We start from the raw sequence: 22,804 nt of genomic DNA, 5'->3' as shown, positions 1-22,804 counted from the left end.
GGATGTAGAATTGAGAAAAAAGGAAGACATCAAGGAAGTAGCTTAGTTTCGTGTCTGAAGGACTGGAAAGCCAGAGATGCTGCTCACTGTGATAGGGAAGGCAGGTGGTGAGCATGGGGAAAGGATCTCAGGGAGGGCAGAGGACAGAGAGCAAACAGAACCAACAGTTCATTTTGGATATACTAAATCTGAGATGCTGAGAGTGTATGGCTGTAGTTGCTGTGAGCTTCAAGGTCGGGTTTCAAATATAAATCTGAGAGCCATAATTTCCTAGATCTTTTCACAGTCTTTGAACAAAATACCACGAGCTCGTGCTGGGAAGGGAGACGAAAGACAGCCTTAACTCTCGAGAAGCTCAAGTCGTGGGGTGGATAGATAAGCGACAAGTTAATACTTTCAATTAAGTCTGATGAGTAAGTAAGCACTGGGTGCTCTGGGAGCACATGGAAAAAAGAGCAATCCACCCGGTGCGTCTTGCGGGGGTGGGGGGGGCGGGGGGCGGCAACTGAGGCCTCGAAACAGGAATAACCCAGTTAGTTTGATTTCAACAGCACACGACTGGGAGATCCACACTACACAGCTCTTAACCATCTAAAAAAGTGTGATAGGCTAGGAGAGCGTAAACTACTTGAAATCTAAGGAAAAGGGAGCTCCCCTTCCCTTTGCCTTCCCCCTACTCTGGCACTTGCCGGGGGCCCGCAGCCCGCGCCCATGCGAGTCCTGAGCTGCACCAGAGCCCGGGCTCCGAGCACTTACGTGAGGAAGCATTCCGGGCGGTCGGTGGCTTTACCGACCTCCCTCAGGCACCGCTCCAGGGTCCGCCGACGCCACACCCGCGGGGCCATGGCTGACTGCCGCTCAGAACACAGAGCCGCATGCAAAGGAAAGCCGCCCGGAAACCACGCCACAAAGACGCACCCCCGCCCAACTGCAGCCGCTAGCCGAAGGTTCCGCGGCGAACAGGTTCCGGATCCACCCCCAGCCACAGCCAATGGCAGCCCGAGAACTTTCACCAAGGGGTGCGGGGGTGGCCTTGTGGGGGGGGCTCGGGGGGGGCTCGGGGGGGGCGGGGCGGGAAACCGAAAATCGCCATTGGTCAGCTCGATGAACTTTCTCCAAACTTTTTGTTTTGTATTTCTGAGGAGCCCACAGGAGGTGTCGCGTCCTCCTTTTAAGTTTCTGCTTTAGATGCACTCCGTGACTTCAATACGTTGTGTAGTAAAAGAGAGGACCCGCTCCCAACACCCACGGAAACGCAGCACCACTTGTCACTTCCCCTAGCCTCGTCTGCCCCGCCCCCAGGATCTCGCCCCGCCCCCCTAGTCTTGTCTGTCCCGCCCCTTCGGGCTCTTGTCCCGCCCCCCGCCGCGCCTTCGCCCTTCCGACGCATGCGTACATCGGGAATTAGCTAACGCTTACCAAGATGGCCCGTGTGCTGAAGGCGGCTGCTGCGAGCGCCGTAGGTGAATACTCCGGGCTTGGGGCTGTCCAAAGGGGGGTGTGCGGGACGGGACGTCAGGGCCAGAGGAGGCCGCGCCGTGGCCAGCGCTCCTTGGTCTGCTGCGCTCTGCCCTCGAGATGCGTTCCTTGGCGGCTGTCAGCACCTTTAGACAGAGAGAGCCAGCCTTCCAGGGACGACTGGGTTAGCGTGGGGTTTTCCTTGTGTGTTTGCGTGTCACAGTCACCACTTCTCTGAGTGGCCCCGGAGGCGAGGGCACCCGGCTAAGGGGCAGCAAGGCTGGACCAGAAGCAAATGCAGTAAATGGCAGAGGGACAGTGAGGTTGTGTTTACCGCGCCCCGTGAGAGACGGGGGAGAAACCAGAGGAAGGACAAGTCCTGTGAAAACGCAGGCTGAACTCTGGGCTCCGCCAGCATCCTGCTGAGAACTCTGGAAGGTCAGTTGTGTAAAGAATACGGAAGGAGCGTTTTTAACCACATGGCCTAAGATATTCCTTATTTTGTATAAAATCAGGGAAGAAAGCAGTAGACTGATTGGAAGGTGCCTTGAGTTCTCTACACCACCATTAAAAAAAAGAAGCCTCAAGTTTTCTGTCACCCCAGTCCATCTACTTTCTCCTCTTTCTCTTTTTCTTTTCTTCATCCTTCATCAGGGGGGCAACTATTTCCCTTAATCTGAAGTTCCCTGTTAGGAAAGAAGTGCCGAGTGGTGACGTCTCAGAGTTACTCCTGAACGTTCGTGACAAATCCTTCAGCTGAGCACCTTAAGAAAGTGTTTGAGGGGATGAACTTTCAATAATGTTAGGTTTCTCTCCTAGAAAGTGCTGTATGTTCCACCTATTCAAACTGACAGTTCAAGTCGTCCTTCGAAGTCCTGTCTCAAACCGAACAAGTTCTTTATTGATCTCTGTAGTCTTTCTTACCAGGCACAAAATGTCTTATGCATCTATCATTGCAAATCACCGGGGCTAAGTGATGAGAACCATGCAAAATGTGCCGTAATAGTTGTAGCTGTCTCAGCTGTGGATCCATTTAAAGAGGTGATACGTATACAGGAAAAAATATAACAATAGGCTGAGCACAACTTATTAAAAATTAATCTCTAATTAATAGGTGATACTCAAGGTTTGATAATAACATGCCCTCCTGGCCCCTCTTTCCTCCCATTGGTAATATACAAGGCAGCATCTGAGCTCACATACCGTTGCAATAGCCCTTTTCAAAAGAACTCATAAAACAGTCATCTCATCTCTTAGAAAGCTGTCTCTTAGAAAATAGACATTGCTCATAGAACATACAGTGAAGATATTAAAAACTGAGAACTTTCAAAGAATGGTAAAGAATGTCAGAGGGATGAGAAAATTAAATATCATGGTTGCACAACATCAACGTTGTTGTCAGACAGACCTAGGCTTAAGGCCCAGCTTTGCCACTCAGTGTGACCTGCAAGGAAATTAATCAGGTCTATTTTTTTTCTCTAAGTGGGAAAAATCTGAAGTACTCACTGAACTATTACTATTCTCTGTAATTTATGGCCATTGAGACTAATAGGCAGAGCTGGGCCACCCCATGATACACTCCTGCTTCAGAATTTGTGATCACAGTTTGCATAGGCAAGATTGTGTGGTAGCGTTGTTGCGTAAAAGTAATGACAAAATAAACCTGTGCGTCTTTATTGGGAGAGGTCAGATCAGCGAGATGTTATGCCATGGGATCTGTCCTACACCGATGAAAGATCCCAGCAGTATGGAGAATGCCTAGAGACTGGGCCATATCTGCATTGGGGGTAATAGGTTCTATAAGATATTAAAAAGAGTTCCCAAGATGAAACAACAGTCATGAGCAGTGTGGGCGAATTAGAGGGTTGCTAAAGCAACTGATTTCAACTTGGAAAAATTGTAAATCAGTATTCCTGTATCAAAAAGTGAAAAGAATACTATGCTTATAATAGCTTCCAGCAGCATTATTCCATGAGGATGTCAGTAGTCACTAAATACTGAAATACTGTCAACAATGTTCTAAAATCAGAGTCCACACGAGTAGATTTTCAAGAGTGAAAGAAGAGTAATCTCCTTGTCATAAAAAGTAGTAAGTTGTGGATTGATGAAATGAAACAGTGACTACAGGAGCACTATGTGTGCCGAAACATTCTCCAAATATAAACAATCTTTAGTTATTAAATAAGAGTTTGAACGTAAGCACAGTACTGTGTATAGAGTAGGTGCACTGTCAACTTTTTCCTTTAAAAACATAAAATGCATTAGAAGTCAGAGATGCTTACATTTATAAGCTAGTTATTGATGTAACCTTTCTAAAAGTGACAGTAATGATAATCCTTGGAATTTATAATGTACTTTGTGCGGGGCACTTTTCTAAACCTTTTGTATGTAATATTCGTTTTAGTCTCATGACAATATTATGAGGTAGGTATTATCTTCCTATATGAGAAACAAAGGCACAGAGAGGGTAAGTAACTAGCCCAAGGTACACACCAATGGTAGCGTCAAGATTTGAACCAGAGCAGTCTAGCACAAGAGCCCACATTCTTAACCATAAAGCGTGCTACCTCTTATATCATACTTACACACAAAACCTGAAGGTGAACATATAAATAATAATTTGAATATTAGAGAAGAGGCATTTTTATATATGTATTTTTAGAAATATTTTTATTCAGTAGTTGTTGTGGGGAAATTAAGGGGAAGGGAATATAACTTCCAAGTCATATATTTATTGCAAGAACTGAATACTAATAAAGATGCATGTTTCTTTTGTAACTTATATGCACATCTTTGCATAAAGGGAAAGCAAAATGAAAATAGTGTATTCCAAAGGCTGGCTTTGATCTATCCTATTTTAGAGGCTTGAACCTTAGATGACTCCACTTTTTATTTCATTGTGGTTGAATATATCTAACTTAAAATTTACAGTTTTAACCATATTTAGGTATACAGGTCAGTGGCATTAAGTACCTTCATATTGTGCAACCGTCATCATCTCCAGAACTTTTTCATCATTCCAAGTTGAACCTCTCTGTACCCATTCAACAATAACTCTCCCATTATCCCAAACCCTAGCCCCTGGTAACCACTATTCTACTTTCTCTCTCTGAGTGTGACTACCCTAGGTGCCTGTTATAGGTGGAATGTGTATACAATTTATATACAGTGTGTATCCTTTTGTGACTGGCTTGTTTCCCTTAGCTTAATGTTTTCAAGGTTCAACCATGTTGTTATATGTCAGAACTTCATTCCTTTTTAAGGTTGGCTAATATTCCATTGTATGTGTAGACCACATTTTAGTTATCTTTTCATCTGTTGATGGATACGGGTTATTTCCACCTTTTGGCTTTTGTGAATATACACTTAGGAAATGGGTATATAAATACCTCTTCAAATTCCTGCTCTCAGTTCTTTTGGGTATATATCCAGAGGTGGGTTGCTGGGTCAAATGGTAATTTTATGTTATGACCCCACTTTTAAGGAGCATGAAACTAGCAGAAAAACAGGAGAAGCTCAGAAAACAAAATCAGGTTAAACACACACAATTCATTTCAATTTGGCTTGCAAAGGATTGGCTTTGTGAAAAAAGTTAGTTTTGAAAATGGAAGCTGAACCTGTTAAAGACAAGAGTGGCCAAGTTACATGACTGTGAGGATAGATCTATGATGGAGTCACATGGAAGTGGGGTAACAGAACTGTTGTCTATTTACTAACTGCAATAAGTAAAAAATTATTCCTAATCATAGTTTTAAACAGGGTGAAAATACGTGTATGGTGCCTCTGGTTGAATGCTGAAAATGAATAGGTTTCTTACCAAACTAACTTGAAGGCACTTGTAATGAACGACTTTCTAAGTATGTCTGTCTCCTCAAACCAGATGTGCAAAAATTCAAACTTAAAAACTTATTACAGGGGCCTCCCTGGCGGCGCAGTGGTTAAGAATCCTCCTGCAGACATAGGGGACGCGGGTTTGAGTCCTGGTCTGGGAAGATCCCACATGCCGCGGAGCAGCTAAGCCCGTGCGCCACAACTACTGAGCCTGCACTCTAGAGTCCGTGAGCCACAGCTACTGAAGCCCGTGCGCCTAGAGCCCATACTCCGCAACAAGAGAAGCCTCCGCAATGAGAAGCCCGCGCACCCCCCGCCCGCTGCAACTAGAGAAGCCCACGTGCAGCAAGGAAGACCCCACGCAGCGATAAATTAATTAATTAATTAATTTTTAAAAAACACTTATTACATGTTCTAAAATTAGATTATGTGAAGTCTGTACAACTTTGCAAATATACAAAAAACAGAATTGGACACTTCAAATGGGTAAACTTTATAGTATATAAATTATATCTCAATATAATATCTCAATATTTCTGTTAAGAAAACCTTATTTCAAATGATTATTCACATTCTATGACACTTTATCTACAAATTTAACATATAGTTTCTTTAAATAGTAAGTACCCTTAATGTGTTTGAGTATAGACCCTTGCAGCTAAACCTTTCTTACTTGGAGTCGATGTTGAGAAAGCCTGGTCTGAAATAAAAACAATCTGAATGGAAAGGAATGCAATGTTATTTTTAAGTCAAAGCACTAAAAGTATTTAGCAAGAAACAATATTGAAAAATTTGAAATTAGAGTTAATCTACATACCAGATTTGGTAACATATCCATTTCTTGTACATCAGATTCCTGACGTGAGTGAAAGTCAGTTGTTCATCTTTACAATCCTGTTGTTTGTTTTTTTTAACACTCCTATTTTTATGTGTCTCATACCTTTATTCACACATATGTATACATTGTAGTTTATTCATGGGAAGTAATCCTTTTTGGAATAGTCACGAATTACACATTATGGAATTCAAAGTAATGTAGTTCTATTGTACTTTCTGAGAGAAGCCTAAAACTAAAAGCTGTGGATTCCTATAGTTGGGGTGCAATCCGAAATAAAAATATCTTTTAAAAGTTGGCAAAAGTCAAAGGAGAAACTAATATTTTTAAAGTTCAGTTCACAACAAATTCTTCAGCAACACAATTTTTAAAGTATAAGAATCTATATCACTGTAACCCCTTTATTCTGTTTCTTACCCCAATTTGCTTCGTCTGTAGGATTTCACATTTCACTCATAGACTCCTCATTAACACTTTTTTTGTGTGTGTGTAAAGTAATATCTAATTGTTGTTTTAATTTGTTTTTCACTAATGGCGAATGATGTTGAATATCTTAATGTGCTTTTTGGCCATTTTTAAATCCTTTACCCTTCTTATTATAATTTATTTATTTATTTTTGGCTGTGTTGGGTCTTCGTTGGTGCACACAGGCTTTCTCTAGTTGCGGTGGGGGGGGTGCTACTCTTCGTTGCGGTGCGCGGGCTTCTCATCACAGTGGCTTCTCTTGTTGTGGAGCACGGGCTCTAGGCCTGCGGGCTTCAGCAGTTGTGGCTCGCGGGCTCTAGAGCGCAGGCTCAGTAGCTGTGGTGTACGGGCTTAGTTGCTCCATGGCATGTGGGGTCTTCCTGGACCAGGGCTCAAACCCATGTCCCCTGCATTGGCAGGCGGATTCTTAACCACTGCGCCACCAGGGAAGTCCCCTACCCTTCATTTTAAAGAAGTGGAATTATTGAATTCTCACCAGTATCACCATATTTATTTTTGTCCTATTCCTAGAATATATGCTTTAGGGACCAAATAAAACCAATAAAGTGATGTTTCCTTTCACAAACTAGTTTACACTTCTAGAAATAAGATCAACTAAAACATGGCCATAAAATCTTGATTTTTACATTATATAAAGATGTTATTATCTTTCTATTTTCCTAACACACAAAGAAGATTTTGTGTTCTGTTAAAAGGAAAAAGTATCAGTCATTCTTGTAAACTGTTCCCTCCTCTCATTTCCAAATGATAGGGAAGTTATGGAGAAGGACTGTAGTGAGGCTTCTAATAGCATGAGTTGCTTGGGCTTCCTTTTCAGTGCCAGAGTTTTTGGAATGTCCCTAAAGCAAACTGGCATAGGATATAAAGCTTCACCTTCACTTGGACGTATTGTAATTTACTCCTTGACATTGCCATACGTTCCATTGCTGGCGATAGAATGCCTGCCAGAGAACCTCCTGCTGCCCCATCTCTTGTAAAGTTATCACTGGTAAGGAGAATTCAGAAATACCCAGATTCACTGTTTGACATACTCTTAAAGCTTCACAGAGCAAAACAACACTAGCGTATGTATTACTCTACAGCTCGTCGACTGTATCTCCAGTTTTTTTTTTAATACAGATATGTTCTATATTGAACTTGAATTGCAAATTGCACACATAGTAGGGATGCAAGGAAGGAAGGGAAGAGCAGTCTGACTGATGGTTTTGTTGGTTGGTAGCACTGTGCCCTTCAGATGGTTTCTTGGTCTCCACAGAACCCTGCATGCCACTCAACCAGCAAACAGTTGCTGTGTGTCATTAACAATAAGGATGGCTGAATTTACTGTACACCTGTTACAAATGTCTTGCACTGTAGCATTACATTTTTTACATCAAGTATCTAATTTTCACAGCAAACCAGCAAGGTAGATATTTAGTGGGTAGTACCAGTATTTTTTAAGAAGCTAAAATAAAATACAATAGAACAGAAAATATTAGAGCACATCACATCTAGTAAGGATTAGGTATTCTTTTTATAAAATTTGATTTCAATGGTACATTTATGTATGTGTGTACTGGTTTGGAGTACACAATTTCATGATGACACAATGAGTCCAAAGAACCGGAGTCACCAAGGAGAACACAAGACCGGGTGGGACAGTGCGTAGAGAAGAGACAGAGCTGGATGACCTCAGTATTGGGTGTCAGTCCCCCCCAGCCAGCGGGCCTCTCCCAGTGGCCAGAGCAGGACAATTTGCCTGTACACGCTCCCCTTTGCCACAGTCCAAGGAACCCTGTCCCCTCCCTGTGGAGGACAGGTGTGACAATGGAGCTGGCCTTGTGACAGTCATGCTTTAAGCAGAGACAAAGGAGCATTTATTGATTCTGAAAGAGGGAGAGTCCCCACAAGGTGATAAGAGCCACTCAGGCTGTGGGCTCTTTATCTCTTGGTGAGGAAGCATTCCAGGCCCCCTGCGGCTGAGGAGACTGCCTTCCCGACAAGGTATATGGTCTTAAATCAGATCAAATAGTGCCACTTTAATTTCCCTGTTATCAAAAATTTTAGTAAAGGGGAATTAATTTTATGTTAGCTGAAGCTCTGTAATACTAGGTACTATTTAAAGTGTTATTTCATTAAGAGCTAATAGCCCTTTGTTTAAAATATGTATTCTTCAATTTGCCGTTTCATACTTTTTTATTAAGTGATGTAGTTTTGCAGGATTATATTAGACCTCGTGCATGTGTATAGTTTTCATTCTGGGGAGAATCTGGCTCTTAAAGTCCAGTATTTTGGGGACTGAAGAACTAGTAGTACATGGGGAGGACACATTGCAGGCTGCTTCAGTTTCCAGATGAAAGGTTTCTTCCCATTAGAAGCAGTTCTGCTTCTACTCCTTCAGAATTATAAGAACATTTAAAAATATCGCTCAGAGGAAACTCTCGTAAGTTTAAGTACCCTCTTGATCTTTGCTTGTTTTTCCCCCAATAATGAGATATTTTCCTTCGTTGGTAATCATCCAAATAAAGTACACATTAAAAGGTATTTATAGTTCTAACTTCGATGAACTTACTGCAGAACGTAAGACAAAAAATTGGTTGTAGGTAGAGAAGAAAATTGCTTGCTCTCATCATTAAGTGTATGTCGTTTCACTATGACATTCAAACTTACCCTTTAAAAAATGCAGAGAGGGGCTTCCCTGGTGGCGCAGTGGTTGAGAATCCGCCTGCCGATGCAGGGGACACGGGTTCATGCCCTCGTCCGGGAAGATCCCACATGCCGCGGAGCGGCTGGGCCCGTGAGCCATGGCCGCTGAGCCTTCGCGTCCGGAGCCTGTGCTCCGCAATGGGAGAGGCCACAACAGTGAGAGGCCCGCATACTGCAAAAAAAAAAAAATGCAGAGAATAGCAAATAATCCGTAATGATATGCAGCTATCCTTTAAGTGTTATTGGTAAATATAAATTATTATGAAAAATGTCATCCTTTGTCCTGAATTTAGAAAGCGCAGAATTAGCTTTTTAAATTCCAGACAGTTATTTCAGAGCAGAGTGAGTAATTCTGACATAAGTTTTTTCATTTATGTACTCTGATTTAATTTCACTAATTAAAAAGAAAAGGCATGTAAATAATTTTTACATATATGAGTATATTTTGTTTTTTCAAAAATTAATTTTAGAAGGGCATCAATTCTCAGAAGAAGGATCTCAATGCCTGCTCCATTTTTCAGGGCTTTTTCCCAGACTTCAAACTCCAGTTCCAACAGTAAGAACTTTTTCCATGTCCCTGTCCTCGCATCAAGTGTCTGGTCCTGTATGGAACCTCGGTCGACTCAGTCATGTCGCAGTAGCAGTGCCAGACTTGGAAAAGGCCAAGGCATTTTATAAGAACGTTCTCGGGGCCCAGGTAGGTGAGACGGTCCCTCTTCCTGAGCATGGAGTATCCGTTGTTTTTGTCAACCTGGGAAATACCAAGATGGAGCTGCTTCATCCACTGGGAAATGACAGTCCAATTGCAGGTTTTCTGCAGAAAAACAAGGCTGGAGGAATGCATCACATCTGCATTGAGGTATTTTAATTGTTTTAATCCTTGGTATTGTAAATTTCTCTTTTAAAATGTCTTTTACTTTTGAAGGCTACATATTGCCGCTGTCATCAGAAACTTCCATTAAGTTCTTCCAGGGAAATGGTAAAATTGGTTCTCTTCAAGGATGGATCTATAGATATATTCTCTTTCCCTCTAGAAAACTGCAAATAATAATGAAAATATGTTTTATTGAAGTCTGGGTTCAACTATACAAAGGCCACTGAAGTTGGCCAAAACAGATTTGCATCTTTGCTGTAGTATTTATTGACCACATATGACCTTCCATGCGATAGGAACACACTGCTTTCGCTGTCACAAGGCAATTAGAAGAAACAAGTGACAAGACTTTATAAAGTAAGAATTTCCATATACATGCTAAGTATTATAATTATTTTCTATCTTTAAAATTCTAATATCTTGTTCCTTATTACAAAGGCAATACATTTTCAATTACTGACTGTGATTTCTCAGATCTTCTCAGTTGCATCTGCTAACAATTCCTGAAAAACAACATGAAGTGTTAGACAAGAACATTCTCATTAGAGAGCCTTTATCTGCAGATGTTCATGTTCAGATAACTGCTTTTGGAATATCAGCATTACCAATTATGCTTCAATTTAAATTATTTTGGTAGGACAAGTCTCTTGATAGAAGGAATGACATAATTCATAGTTAGGCCTCATTCCCAATCCAGGAGAGAGGGGGGGTTTGGTTCCAGCATGAACCCAAGGATTTATTCAGTTTACATTGCAAATATATTTGAGAACCTACCGAGTGTACTCCACTGAGGGCTTGGATTCAGCAGTGAGTAAGAAAGGCATGGCCGTGCCTGCGGTCAGGAGGGACAGCTGCTTATAGTGCACTGGGATAAGCAGAATTAATGTGTCTTCTTAGTTGTGCAATGAAGGAAAGATTGATTGCTCCTGGCAGGCCAAGGAGGTGGTAAGGTATTGCAGGGCATGAGTTACAGTGAATGTGAAGGAATCCCCAGGTGGACAAAGGGAGGAAGGTATTCTAGGCAGAAGGAAAGCACATAGAAAGGCATCGGGTTATCATAACTACCAGCATTGTGTCCTCTGGCAGGCTACGAAATACTAGACGTGGCTTATTTATTTCTCGTAGCTACCCTTGAGGGCTATATTAACCCCATTTGACAGGCGAGTAGTTAGAATAGTTAACTTGTCTGCAGTCACATATGTAGGACATGGCAAAGGTGGGGTTCAAACCCAGGTTTGTTTTGATTCCAGGATCTGCAGTGTTAGCCATGGCGCCAGATTGCCTTCATTGGATTAGCTGAGTTTAAAATTTCAGGTGGGGAAGCCATAAGATGGTAGACAAAGGAGCTAAACAAGGCCCAATATTTAACCTTTATCCCTTTTTTAGGAGGTTAATTTTGGCTGCAAGTCTTTATTTCAGTGGACTTGAGGGCTTGTCTAAGACTCCGCAGGATGAGAAGCAGGATCATCAGCCCTTGAACGCACTCATCTCTCTCCCACACTATACTGTCTGTGTTCTACATCAGAGAACCCAGGCCTTCAAAGGAAGCCACTGTGAGTTAGAAGTTCAGTTAAGTAAAAAATAGTGGAAGTTGAGTAATGTAAAAGTGAATTCAAAAGTCCAGATTAAGGGGGGGAAATGAAAATGTTTGTCAGTATGAAATGAAGGTAGATGATAGGAGAAGTTGTGAAGAGTGGTTAGTTAGCTGCTGCATTAGTATGCCACACACCCTATTATTAGTCTCTCTGTAAAAAATAAAATGTCTTGACTGGGTAGATTTTATTTTTCTATTCTCAGTCTAACATGAGCTGTCCCAGGCTGATGGCACAGCTCTGCTGTCAGTAACATATGACTTACAGGGTAGCTCCAGGCCTCACCAAAGGCAGAGAGAGAATACAGGGCAGGTATCTTCAGGGGGTGATCTAGAAACCAAACATATCACTCCTGTTCCTGTCGTTGGTTTGGTCACATGGCACACTCGACCTCACGTGTAGTCTGTAGTCAGGCACTTACATGCCCTGCTAAAACCTGGGGCCTGGTATAATTCAAAGGAGGAAATGGAAAGTGGGTACTGGAGGCCACCAGTTTATGCTAGTTAAAATTTTTAAAAGTGGTATTGCAGGGATAGCATGACACTTTTTTCTGAATGAAGGTATGCTTTAAGGTGGAGTCATTTGAGAATAGTTGTCACCTGCTGTGGAAACCTGTGAAATGAAGTTGTCACCACACGCAGGGGCTTGGTTCCCTAACTCACCAGAGAGAGCAGAATTCCTCACCGATCCTTGAACAGGAAAAACATTTTTGTTGAATGAACCTGCAGAGATTTCAGAGTTAATTATTTTACCGTAGTGTAACCTAGTCTCTCCTGCTAATACAACTTAGGTCTGAAATTGTCTCCCACTGGAAGTACAAAGGTGATAGAACTCGTCAGAAAATATTTCTTTGGTCGTTCCAGTTTCTGTGGCCACATAATACATTATCCCTACACTTTGGGGTGTGATGACAACTATTGTATGTTGCTGGGGATTTTGTGGGTTGGGAGTTTGGGGGAGGGTTCTGCTGGGCAGTTCTTGCTTGGGGTCTGTCCTGCGGCTGCGGTCAAACATGGAAGTGAGGCTCCGCCGGGCCGGGTGTCCCACGCGCGTGCTGGCGGCTGCTGCTGGCTGGACGCCGGGTGTGCAGCTGGGCCTCCCAGCAGAGCACATGTGTGTGATCCCTGCAGCTCCACAAGCTGAGGGCACTTCTCAGGACAGTCGGACTTCTTACCAGGCAGTGGACTTGCTGACTCCTTACCGGCCAGAGTGAATGTCCAAGAAGGCCAGGTGGGACTGTGTTGCATTTCCGTCCTGGCCTTGGAAGTCCCACAGCAGCACTTCCGCTGTCTGTTGGTCATAAACAAGTCCTCAAGGCTGCCCAGATGCAGGGGGAGAGGAGAAGCCGAGAAGCTATGGCCGCGTCTTACAAGTGCTACAGCCATCCATGTAGTGATGTGTTCTAAACAGAAGGAATGTGTGTGAAACTTCTAGAAGCTCTAGAACGATTTTATTTTCAAATAGCCAGAAATGGGAACCAGGAGCATTCCCTCTGCAAGAGGAGGCAACCTGTCTAGCCTTTGTGAATAGAAGGAGACTCGAGAGAGGGGTACTTGAAAGGTGGAAGGTGATAAATACACGTGTGTCTGGCTTTCCCTAGAGGAAGTTTGGAGGTCATCTTGTTCCGTCTTTTTCTTGCTGACGTGCGGACCGAGCAGCCTCAATTGTCTGGCACAGCTGTGCTGACGTGCATGTGTGCTTCTGACCTTCCGCAGGCCTCTCCCTGAGGAGAAGTTTCTGGTATCAAATAGAACTACCCCTGCTTTCGCTAAATAACTTAGCAAGGTATGTCACAGTGAAAACCTTAAAGGCCACTGAAAATATTCACTTATTCAACAAATTAGTACTGTTTAAAAATATTCAAGTGCTTCCATGCTGGTCGGTAAATAGCTGCTGCTCTAAACCTTCTGAGTAACATCCTCCTTCCAGAAGGACCCTTCTCTGAGACCCCTCAGACATCTCCCCCCACCACACACGCACAATTCAGCAACTGAAGGCTTACTACGCAGTACAGCGGGGGTCCTCCAGGACTCTGCCCCCGGATAAGGTCCCTTCTGTTCTGTTTGGTTGGTGTCTTTGTCTTTTATGTTCCTGGTCGTTAAGCATTTTCAGAGTCACTGTGACTTTCACTGCATTAGGTGCCGGGATGTGTAGCTAAACAAAAAAGTCCCGGTCCTCTCAGCATTGCCCGCTGCTGCACGTTTTTATGTGTGCCCTGCACTTCCCACAGAGGATTAGAGGTGACTGGCCAAAATACAGCCTATGAGATACCAAAGGATAAACCTAAGTAACAGTGCAAGTTAGAACAAAGAGGAAAATGAATCAAGAGAAAACTCAAGGTAAGATTAGTGTACCCACTCGTTCTGTCAAATATTTCCTTCTAGTTGCCAAAACAAAAGGGAAAATAAATACTATTAAAAACAGGGCTTCCCTAGTGGCGCAGTGGTTGAGAGTCCGCCTGCCGATACAGGGCACACGGGTTCGTGCCCCGGTCCAGGAGGATCCCACATGCCGCAGAGCGGCTGGCCCCGTGAGCCATGGCCGCTGAGCCTGCGCGTCCGGAGCCTGTGCTCCGCAACGGGAAAGGCCACAACAGTGAGAGGCCCGCGTACCGCAAAAAAATAAAAAATAAAAAGACAGTCGTGGCCCCTTCCCCTTCTTCCCTTCCCTTCGTGCTATCCTGGAGACTTTAGGTAGAGCAGAGCCAAACACTAGTGCACGCTGCTGGGGAGAGCTGGGGAGAGCGGGGGAGCCCAGAGCGGGGTGCGGGGCCACGTGGCATGAGGCGCCCCCGCGAGCAGAGCTGCCTGCTGTAGGAAAGCTGGAGGCCGAGTAGGGTACCCACGCGTAGGGAGCCTCCAGCGCAGGGTGTCCGGGTCTGAGCAGAGGATGCCGCCAGGCTTGGGGCGTCAGAGTGAGCAGGGCAGCAGTGCCGGGGGCCAGCCCGATGCAGGGAGTGGGGTCCCAAGCATGTTGGGAGCAGAGGGTGTGAGAGCCTGAGCAGAATGTGTGCGCGTGTGCACGCACGTGCAGGGGGCACCTGGCGTGGGGAGGCGGGGCATGAGCTGTGTGTGGAGTGTGTCAATGCCGGGGGAGACAATGACTCATGGGGAGGTGAAGCCAAGCGGGCTTGCGGATGTCCTTGCATGGGGTGGCCGCTCTGGGCAGTCAGGGCCTGAGCAGGGTGAGGAAGGTGTACACACGTTGGGGCCACTCTGTGCAGGAGGGGGGGACCCAAGCAAGGTGGCGAGGACTTGAGTACGGGGAGTGGGGTGGGAGGCCCTGATGCAGGGGGCCAGGCCCAGGGAATGGGAGCTTAGGTGGGGTGAGGAAGCAACCAGATGGGGTAGGGGGAGGACACATGGGGTGAAGCGAGCGTTGCTGCGGCAGGGGCAGCAGCAGGGTAAGGACTGGTTACAGGGGAGGCGTATCAGGTGAGTGGGTATAGCTCCCCAGTGTCGGAGATGGTGGTACAAATACACAAAGGAAGTTAGATTATGAAAGAAAAAAACTTTAAGGTGAGAGACTAGCAAGGTAACTTATTTCCTGCATGCTGGGAAATGTCTGTTCTTCAATGAAGAAGAGAGAAAATTCTACTTTTTGAAAAACTCCATTCTCATTTTGGCTTTACAGTAAACCCTAGGGAATTGCTAAGCTCTACAAGTGATCTGTGTATCATGGGTTCCCAGACGTGGGGCTTTTGTAGAATGATAACATTTCCAGAGAACAAAAGAAGTGGGCAGTTTGATTAGGTTTTTTAACTTTCTCTGTTATTTAATAAGGAAAAATTTTAAAAATTCTGTCTCTTGCTGACATCATTTTGGAAAAGAAAGGGCATTTTATTACCAAGAAAAAACAGAGGAGAAGAAAAAGGAGAAATCCTCTTGGAATAAAAGAGTTCTGTCAATTAAGATATTTAGTTTTTTCAAAGTTTTATTATCAACTGGTGAAAATTTCAGAGCAGCATTTGGGAAACTTTCTATATAGCCAACACCAGACCACATAGCAAGTATGGAAGCATGTTGGGAGCAGAGGGTGTGTGCCCTTCTGAAATAATTCCCAAGACTACACAGGAACCTTCTGAACACAATACAAAGTGAGAACAGTGTTAGGTTTGCATAATTCACTTAGTTTTTTGTTTTTTGGGAAAAGACAGTTGAAACAGAAATATTTCATTCAGACTTTTAATTTTAACTTCCATGGATTTATATCAGTTTGAAGATTAAATTCATTCATTATTGGTATCAATAAGCACTATTATAATTTTATATAAAATAAAAAGCCTATATTTTTAAGATTAATCAAAATATGCACCATTAAAAGTAGCACATTATTACTTGTTCATAAATTTTGGTCACTGTGAATTACATACCTTAAGATTTTTAAAAAGATATTATTTAGTCCAACTTCTTGTCTTTCAACAAACAAGATTGCATTACCATTTTCAGATGAGGCAGCTGAGGACCAAAGAGAGTATAAGATTTACCTGAAGGTTCTGAATTCTGACTGTGACAATCCAAACATTTTTTTATTTGGAGTACTGTCACTCTTAATTTCCAAATTACAGGAGAAAATCAAAATAAATTCCCAGACACAGATACAATACCCCCTGCTGCCTGTCCCCACCCTACCATACCCCCCAAAACTGATAAGAAGTTGAAATGAATAGCCCAGATATTCACCAATGACATTTAAGGTCTTACAGAGCTATATGTTACACAATTGTAATTGTACAAAGGACTATAAAAGCAGATTTTTTTTAGATGGGTTATTATTGACTATGGTTTTTTTTGTTTTGTTTTGTTTTTTTTTGGCGGTACGCGGGCCTCTCAATGCTGTGGCCCCTCCCGTTGCGGAGCACAGGCTCTGGACGCGCAGGCTCAGCGGCCATGGCTCACGGGCCCAGCCGCCCCGCGGCATGCGGGATCCTCCCGGACCGGGGCACGAACCCGTATCCCCTGCATCCGCAGGCGGACTCTCAACCACTGCGCCACCAGGGAAGCCCTGTGGTTTTCTTTATGTCTATTCCTAGAAGATATTTATATTCTAAAAAGGAGCATATAGCTAAATTTTTTTTGTTGTTTAAGTATATCTCTCTCAATCAACAAATATATTAAAAAATTTTTATATTTGTATAATCTCATTTTATAATTCATAAATTTAACCTTTCTCCATTTATAATAACTACTAATGTACTTGAACTTTTTAACTTTTTTTGGTTTTTATTTCTTTTCTCCTTTTTGCCTTCTATTGAATTGAGAAACTTTTTTTTTAAATTCTTTCTTCCTCTGCTATTTTAGAGATTACAAATTCTAGTTCGATTTGTTTAGTAGTTAGCCTTAATTCTTTTAACTTACAGAAAACTTCAAACACAAAAAATGACAGTCATATAATGAACTCTCATGTACCTAAACCCAATTTCAACAGTTATCAATTCATGGATAATCTTATTCCATATGTACTCCTTCCATCACATTATCACACTTCCCTTTTCTTATGTTAATGTGAAGACATTTCTAGACCTCATGTAATTTCATCCATAAATATTTTAGTTGTGTGTATGTGTTTATTGCATTTTTTATGTATTTATACAAAATCATAATGGCACCTAAAACAAAATTAATGATAATCCTCTAATATCATGAAATACCTAGTAGGTATTCAGATTTGTTCTTCTATAACTTTTTATAGTGTGTTTGAATTAAAATCCCAATAATGGGCACACATTGCTGCTGGTTGGTATATGTCCTTTGAGCCTTTTTGTTATTTAGTTTTGTGTGTGTGTGTGTGTGTGTGTGTGTGTGTGTAAGCAGGGGTCTTGAATGATAACTTAGCTAGTTTAAAATTCTAGATTGACATAATTTTACCTCAGTACTTTGACATTACTCCTGTATCTTCTGGTCTCCGTTCCTACTAGTAAGAATTTGTTCAGTTCAATTGTAGGGAGTTGTTGTTTTTCCCTGAGAGCTCTTAAGATATTCTCTGTATCACTGATGTTATTCAGTTTCTCTATTATAGGTATAGGTATTGGTTTATCTTTATTTATCCTGCTTTATTCTCAGGTGCACTTTTAATTTGAGGACTCAAGTCTTTCTTCAATTATGGAAAATTATCAGTATCTATTCAAATATTGCTGTTGTCACTCCATCTGGTCTCTTTCTTTAGCTCAGTTTTTCTAGAATATCTGAATCTGTCTTCCATATCTTTTAATATTGCTTTAACATATTTTTATCTATCTTCCCCAGTCCCTGCTATGTGCATATACCTTCAAACGCCAGTGGAATCTTGTCCATGAACTGTCACCAAACTCTTTTGTTCAATAGGCAACACTAGAGAAGGACAAGTTATTGTCTAACCATTAAGAAGAGTCCAGATTTCCCTTCTTATAACCTAAATGTTTATTAGTAGGGGAATGATTAGGTCACCTTTCGTATTTCTATAAAGTAATTAGTTAGGACACTATGTAGTAGGTTAAAAGTTGTTGACCTATATGTACTGACATGAAAAAATTGCTAAGATATATTACATAAAAAATCAAATACAAATAATGCATACAGAAAGCATCATGTACCCCTGTACACACATGCACACACACACAATGTATGTATGTGTGTGTGTGTGTGTGTGTATACACTTTAATTGATATACATGTTAGTTAGTCAGACTGCAAAGTTCAGAGCCAGCTATCAAGTTTAGAGGACACACGGTCCTCCAGAAGACCGCCCTTACTCGACATCATCTGCAAATTTAGGGTTTTCCAAAACCACCCTCATGCTCAATAACGCCCTAGAAATGCTCACAGAGGTCCCCGAAAGCTATTACGCTCATTCTTATGGTTTATTACAGAGAAATGATACAGACCAAAACAGCCAAAGGAAGAAACACAGAGGGCAGCATCTGGGAGGGCTCTAAATGCAAAGCTCCCATTTTCCTCAGGACACGTGACCATTCTGGCATTGATGTGCGACAGTATGCATTGAGTATTGCCAACCAGGGAAGCTCACACAAACTGAAATGTTGAGTTTTTCTTGGGGCTTTACTACTTAGGCATGGTTGATTGATTGATTGCCCACATGGTTCAACACAGTCTCCAGATCTGCTGATATCATGTGACCCACAGCTCCCACCTTAAATCACATGGTTTCTGGCATGGCCAGCCCCTACCCTAAGACTATGATGGCAGCTCTACTTGAAGATCCAGATTGGTCAGCTTCTACCCAACCAGAGACACTCCTATCAGGTTATATGTTATCTCCCACAAGTCAAGGGCAAAGACACTCCTATCAAGGTTACAAAAATTATCTCCCAGAAGTCAAGGCCAGATCCCTCGTAGACAAAACCAGATTCTTTACTACTTCATACATATGTAAGGATTATAAATATATTTTAAGATTTGGAAGAGCATACATCAAACTGAGGATAGTAGTTACCTCTGGAGCAGGAAGTATTATTAATGGTAGTCAAGGGGTTCTTAGCTCTACCTGTATGTTTAAATTTTCATGTACTGTATAATTTTAAAATTATCTTTAAATGGAAAGACTGAATTTAGACTAACTTTGGGAAAATGGAAAAAGAAGTCAAATTCAGTAGAATGAAATTCTTTATATGCAGATACAAAAAGGGAAGCTATCAGGAATCCTACTGTTCTGAGAAAGATGAGACTAGACCAGCTATTTCAAAATAGCATGAAATGACCATCATAGTCTGGGCATGACTTTGAAGTAGCTATCAGGTTTAAAAAGAAACATTGTCAGGAATGTACGAGTAGAATGTACTCTGAAGAAATTATAGTTTATTTATAGTAATATTTAGTATCCTTATCAGTGGTTTGACCAGTTTTAGAATCCAGTATATAATCCTGGGCTCTTTGAAAGTAAGATTGTATAAATATGAACATTTGTTAAATCTATATTTGGGTACATGGGTGTAATTCTCTCTGGATTTTTTTTATTATTGTTTGTAATGCTATTAGATCATTAAACTCCAGGGTGATGTATGACTGCCTAGGAATGCAGGGATTCTTACTATCCCTTTCTATCCACTTACTGGGTTCCAAGTGTAAGAGGATGATTTTCCAAGACAGAGGAGAATTACTCTTCCATCAGGTATTTAGAAACAGATTTGCCCCTTTCCTAGACTGCTAATAAGTATGAAGAAAATAGAAATGTTTTAGAAGAGACTTGCAAAATTATAAATGTTTGGATTTTTTTAGAATGGAGAAAAACATTTTGGTGACAGTTTAATAGTGATTTTCATGTATATGAAGTTCTAATCTCAAAAGTAATAACCAGACAGTTTGTCAGGTGAGAGGTTTGGAGATCAGGGAAGCACTCATATTTGCTGAGTACCTTCTATAAACTGTGCTCAAAGCTTCTTATCTGTTATTTTAATCTCTTGGCCATTTATATGGCAGGCCTCATGTCCCTCTTATAAATGAAGAACCCAAGGCTCTTAGGAAAAACAATTTATGCAGTATCGTCAATAGTACTGCTAGACGAACATGCTATGAAGTGTAGCATACATTATCTAGGTTGTAAGGAGAAACGTTTACTAATGGTGAAAATTCTTAAGCATTGTGCTTGCTTACCTAGGAAAATTTAGCAACTCCTTTTCCTTCTCTAAAAGTATTAAGCTTATTTTTGTGATGGTTTAAGAATGGTTCTGCCCAAAGGCAGAGAGCTCGCAGTTTCTTCTAAGCCTTACGATATTATAATTTGGTATTTTTATGTTCTCAAATGTGTTCTTATTTATTTCCTTTTCTCAAGGTGGATAATATAAATGCGGCTGTGATGGATTTGAAAGAAAAGAAGATTCGTATTCTAAGTGAAGAGGCCAAAATAGGAGCACATGGAAAACCAGTGATTTTTCTCCATCCTAAAGACTGTGGTGGAGTCCTTGTGGAATTGGAGCAAGTGTGACTTATATTCTCAAGAAACTAAATTAATTGCCCTGAAAAAGCCTTATCAAAATGTGCTTTGACATTGAGTTCTTCACTGCTTCCATCACTTAAAAGTTAAATCTAATCACAGAAAGAGATTTTTTAAAATTATATGTGTGTGTATATATACATATACACACATAAAATATTTGCTAATTACTTTGATTTTTTTCCTGATTTGGAGAAACCTTTGATTACTAAGTACTTATGGAATATTATTAAAATCATATTCATAGAAATAAATTATTCCTGTTCTAAAATGGGATAATTGAGTACTGTGTGTGTGTGTGTGTGTGTGTGTGTGTGTGTGTGTGTGTGTGTGTGTGTTTAAGAATGGATGCACAGAGGACACCTGACAGCTGTGCATGGCTACATATCTGGGACAAAGTGATTCCTAAGGATGTTATAGAGAGGTTTGTAGAGCAAACTGTTTAAGGTTAAGGAGTTTTTACCTCAGAATTTTTGCTCTTCTGGAACAGCTCAAGTTCCTTATGGGCCAGTATTTTGGGTGCTAGTGCTAGATGTATGAGCAAGAAGTTCTGTGGAAAATTTGGTGCCTGATCTAGTGGATGCATAGATAGATGAATTTTTTTTTAAATCAGTAAACATGGAAAGGGCAGTGAATTTGTAGATATCTGTCAAGTACTAGGACACCACAACAGGTCCTAGAGGAATATACAAAATGAATAGAAACCCACTGCCCTGAAATTTATGGTCCAGTTGGGAAAACTACTTCATGAACTAAGTGTACTTATAAAACAACATGAATGAGTTGAAAAGGAAAGGAAAGGGAAAGGAATATAGATCTCAGAGATTGTGCTTAGTTAGAGGCATATCAGGTTTTTGGTCAGACTCCCAAAGAGAAACAAGTATCAGATGAATTTCAGGGATCCCGGAGGTATGTATGGAATGCACAATGTATGGGAAAGTGGTTGGTCTTAAATTCATGGATGATTAGATGTTGAGTGATGAGTAGTGTGCACATGCTGAGCTTGTGGTTATGGAAGACAGGTATAACATCTAGTTAAACTTGTCGTTTAGAAGTTACAATAAAAAATTATAGCATTATCTGACATTCTCAATGCTTGTAGAGGTAATATTTAAGATAACTGTATCATGGGGGGACGGGGATAAAGGGACTTAAATGGTGGTTAAGTTTCAACATTCCACCTGAAGAGATAAATGCTAATACTAGTAGACTGTAATAAACATCACATATGTATTACAATCCCTAGAGTTACCATTGAAAATACGAAACAAAGAGATATACTCATAAATATAGATAATTCAGAATGGAATATTGAAGAATGTCCAAATAACCCACTTGAAGAATGTCCAAAGTCCCCAAGTTGGACTTACATTCCATCACCCTTCCAGTGATGGGTTCACAGTGTGTGATCTGTATCTGCACAAAGACCGTGAATAAAGGTTTCTAGAGGCTTCTGGGAGTGTTCTTTCCCACTTTTCAGTGAGAGCCATGAGAGATCAGTCTGTCCAGATGTGAACAAGCAAACAGGAACTAGAACTATGGAAAAAACACATAGGTCAGGGTGACTCTGGTTGGCAGAACAGAAAAACAAAAAAAACCCTTTTCAATGACATTTTCAAAGAAATTATTATTGAGTAACAAGTTGAATCTATTATAATGGTGGGGGTTTTTTTTTTAGTTAAGAAAAAAACTATTTTCACTGAAAAGTTATTTCTGAAAACTAAAAATACTTATCCACTACATCTATATAATTTTAAAACCTTTATATGGCTTTTACAAACATTAAAAACAAAATAAGGGCTTCCCTGGTGGCGCAGTGGTTGAGAGTCTGCCTGCCAATGCAGGGGACGCAGGTTCGTGCCCCGGTCCAGGAGGATCCCACATGCCGCGGAGCGGCTGGGCCCGTGAGCCATGGCCGCTGAGCCTGCGCGTCCGAGCCTGTGCTCTGCAACGGGAGAGGACACAACAGTGAGAGGCCACAACAGTGAGAGGCCCACGTACCGCAAAAAAAAAAAGAATACTGATTAAACATGAAAATGCTATAAAAAAAATAAATAAGCAAACTAATTACTCTTATTACAATACTTATTCAGATATTTTAATAAATGCCTTAGCC

General features: G+C 41.5%; 1 protein-coding gene across 1 annotated transcript; it reads left to right on the top strand.

The window, feature by feature from the left end:
- Window positions 1-1,423: 1,423 nt before the first annotated feature.
- On the top strand, window positions 1,424-20,921 carry MCEE (methylmalonyl-CoA epimerase; the record flags this gene model as incomplete). Its single annotated transcript, XM_079700596.1, has 3 exons — window positions 1,424-1,463; window positions 9,817-10,154; window positions 20,527-20,921. The coding sequence occupies 3 exons, from the start codon at window positions 1,424-1,426 to the stop codon at window positions 20,677-20,679; spliced, it is 531 nt and encodes a 176-aa protein (XP_079556722.1). The 3' UTR covers window positions 20,680-20,921.
- Window positions 20,922-22,804: the final 1,883 nt, after the last annotated feature.

The sequence above is a fragment of the Hyperoodon ampullatus genome (assembly GCF_949752795.1).
Source record: "Hyperoodon ampullatus genome assembly, chromosome: 3".
Taxonomy (NCBI): domain Eukaryota; kingdom Metazoa; phylum Chordata; class Mammalia; order Artiodactyla; family Ziphiidae; genus Hyperoodon; species Hyperoodon ampullatus.
The sequence above is the reverse complement of the archived record's forward strand: the minus strand, read 5'-3'. Positions and strand labels throughout refer to the sequence as shown.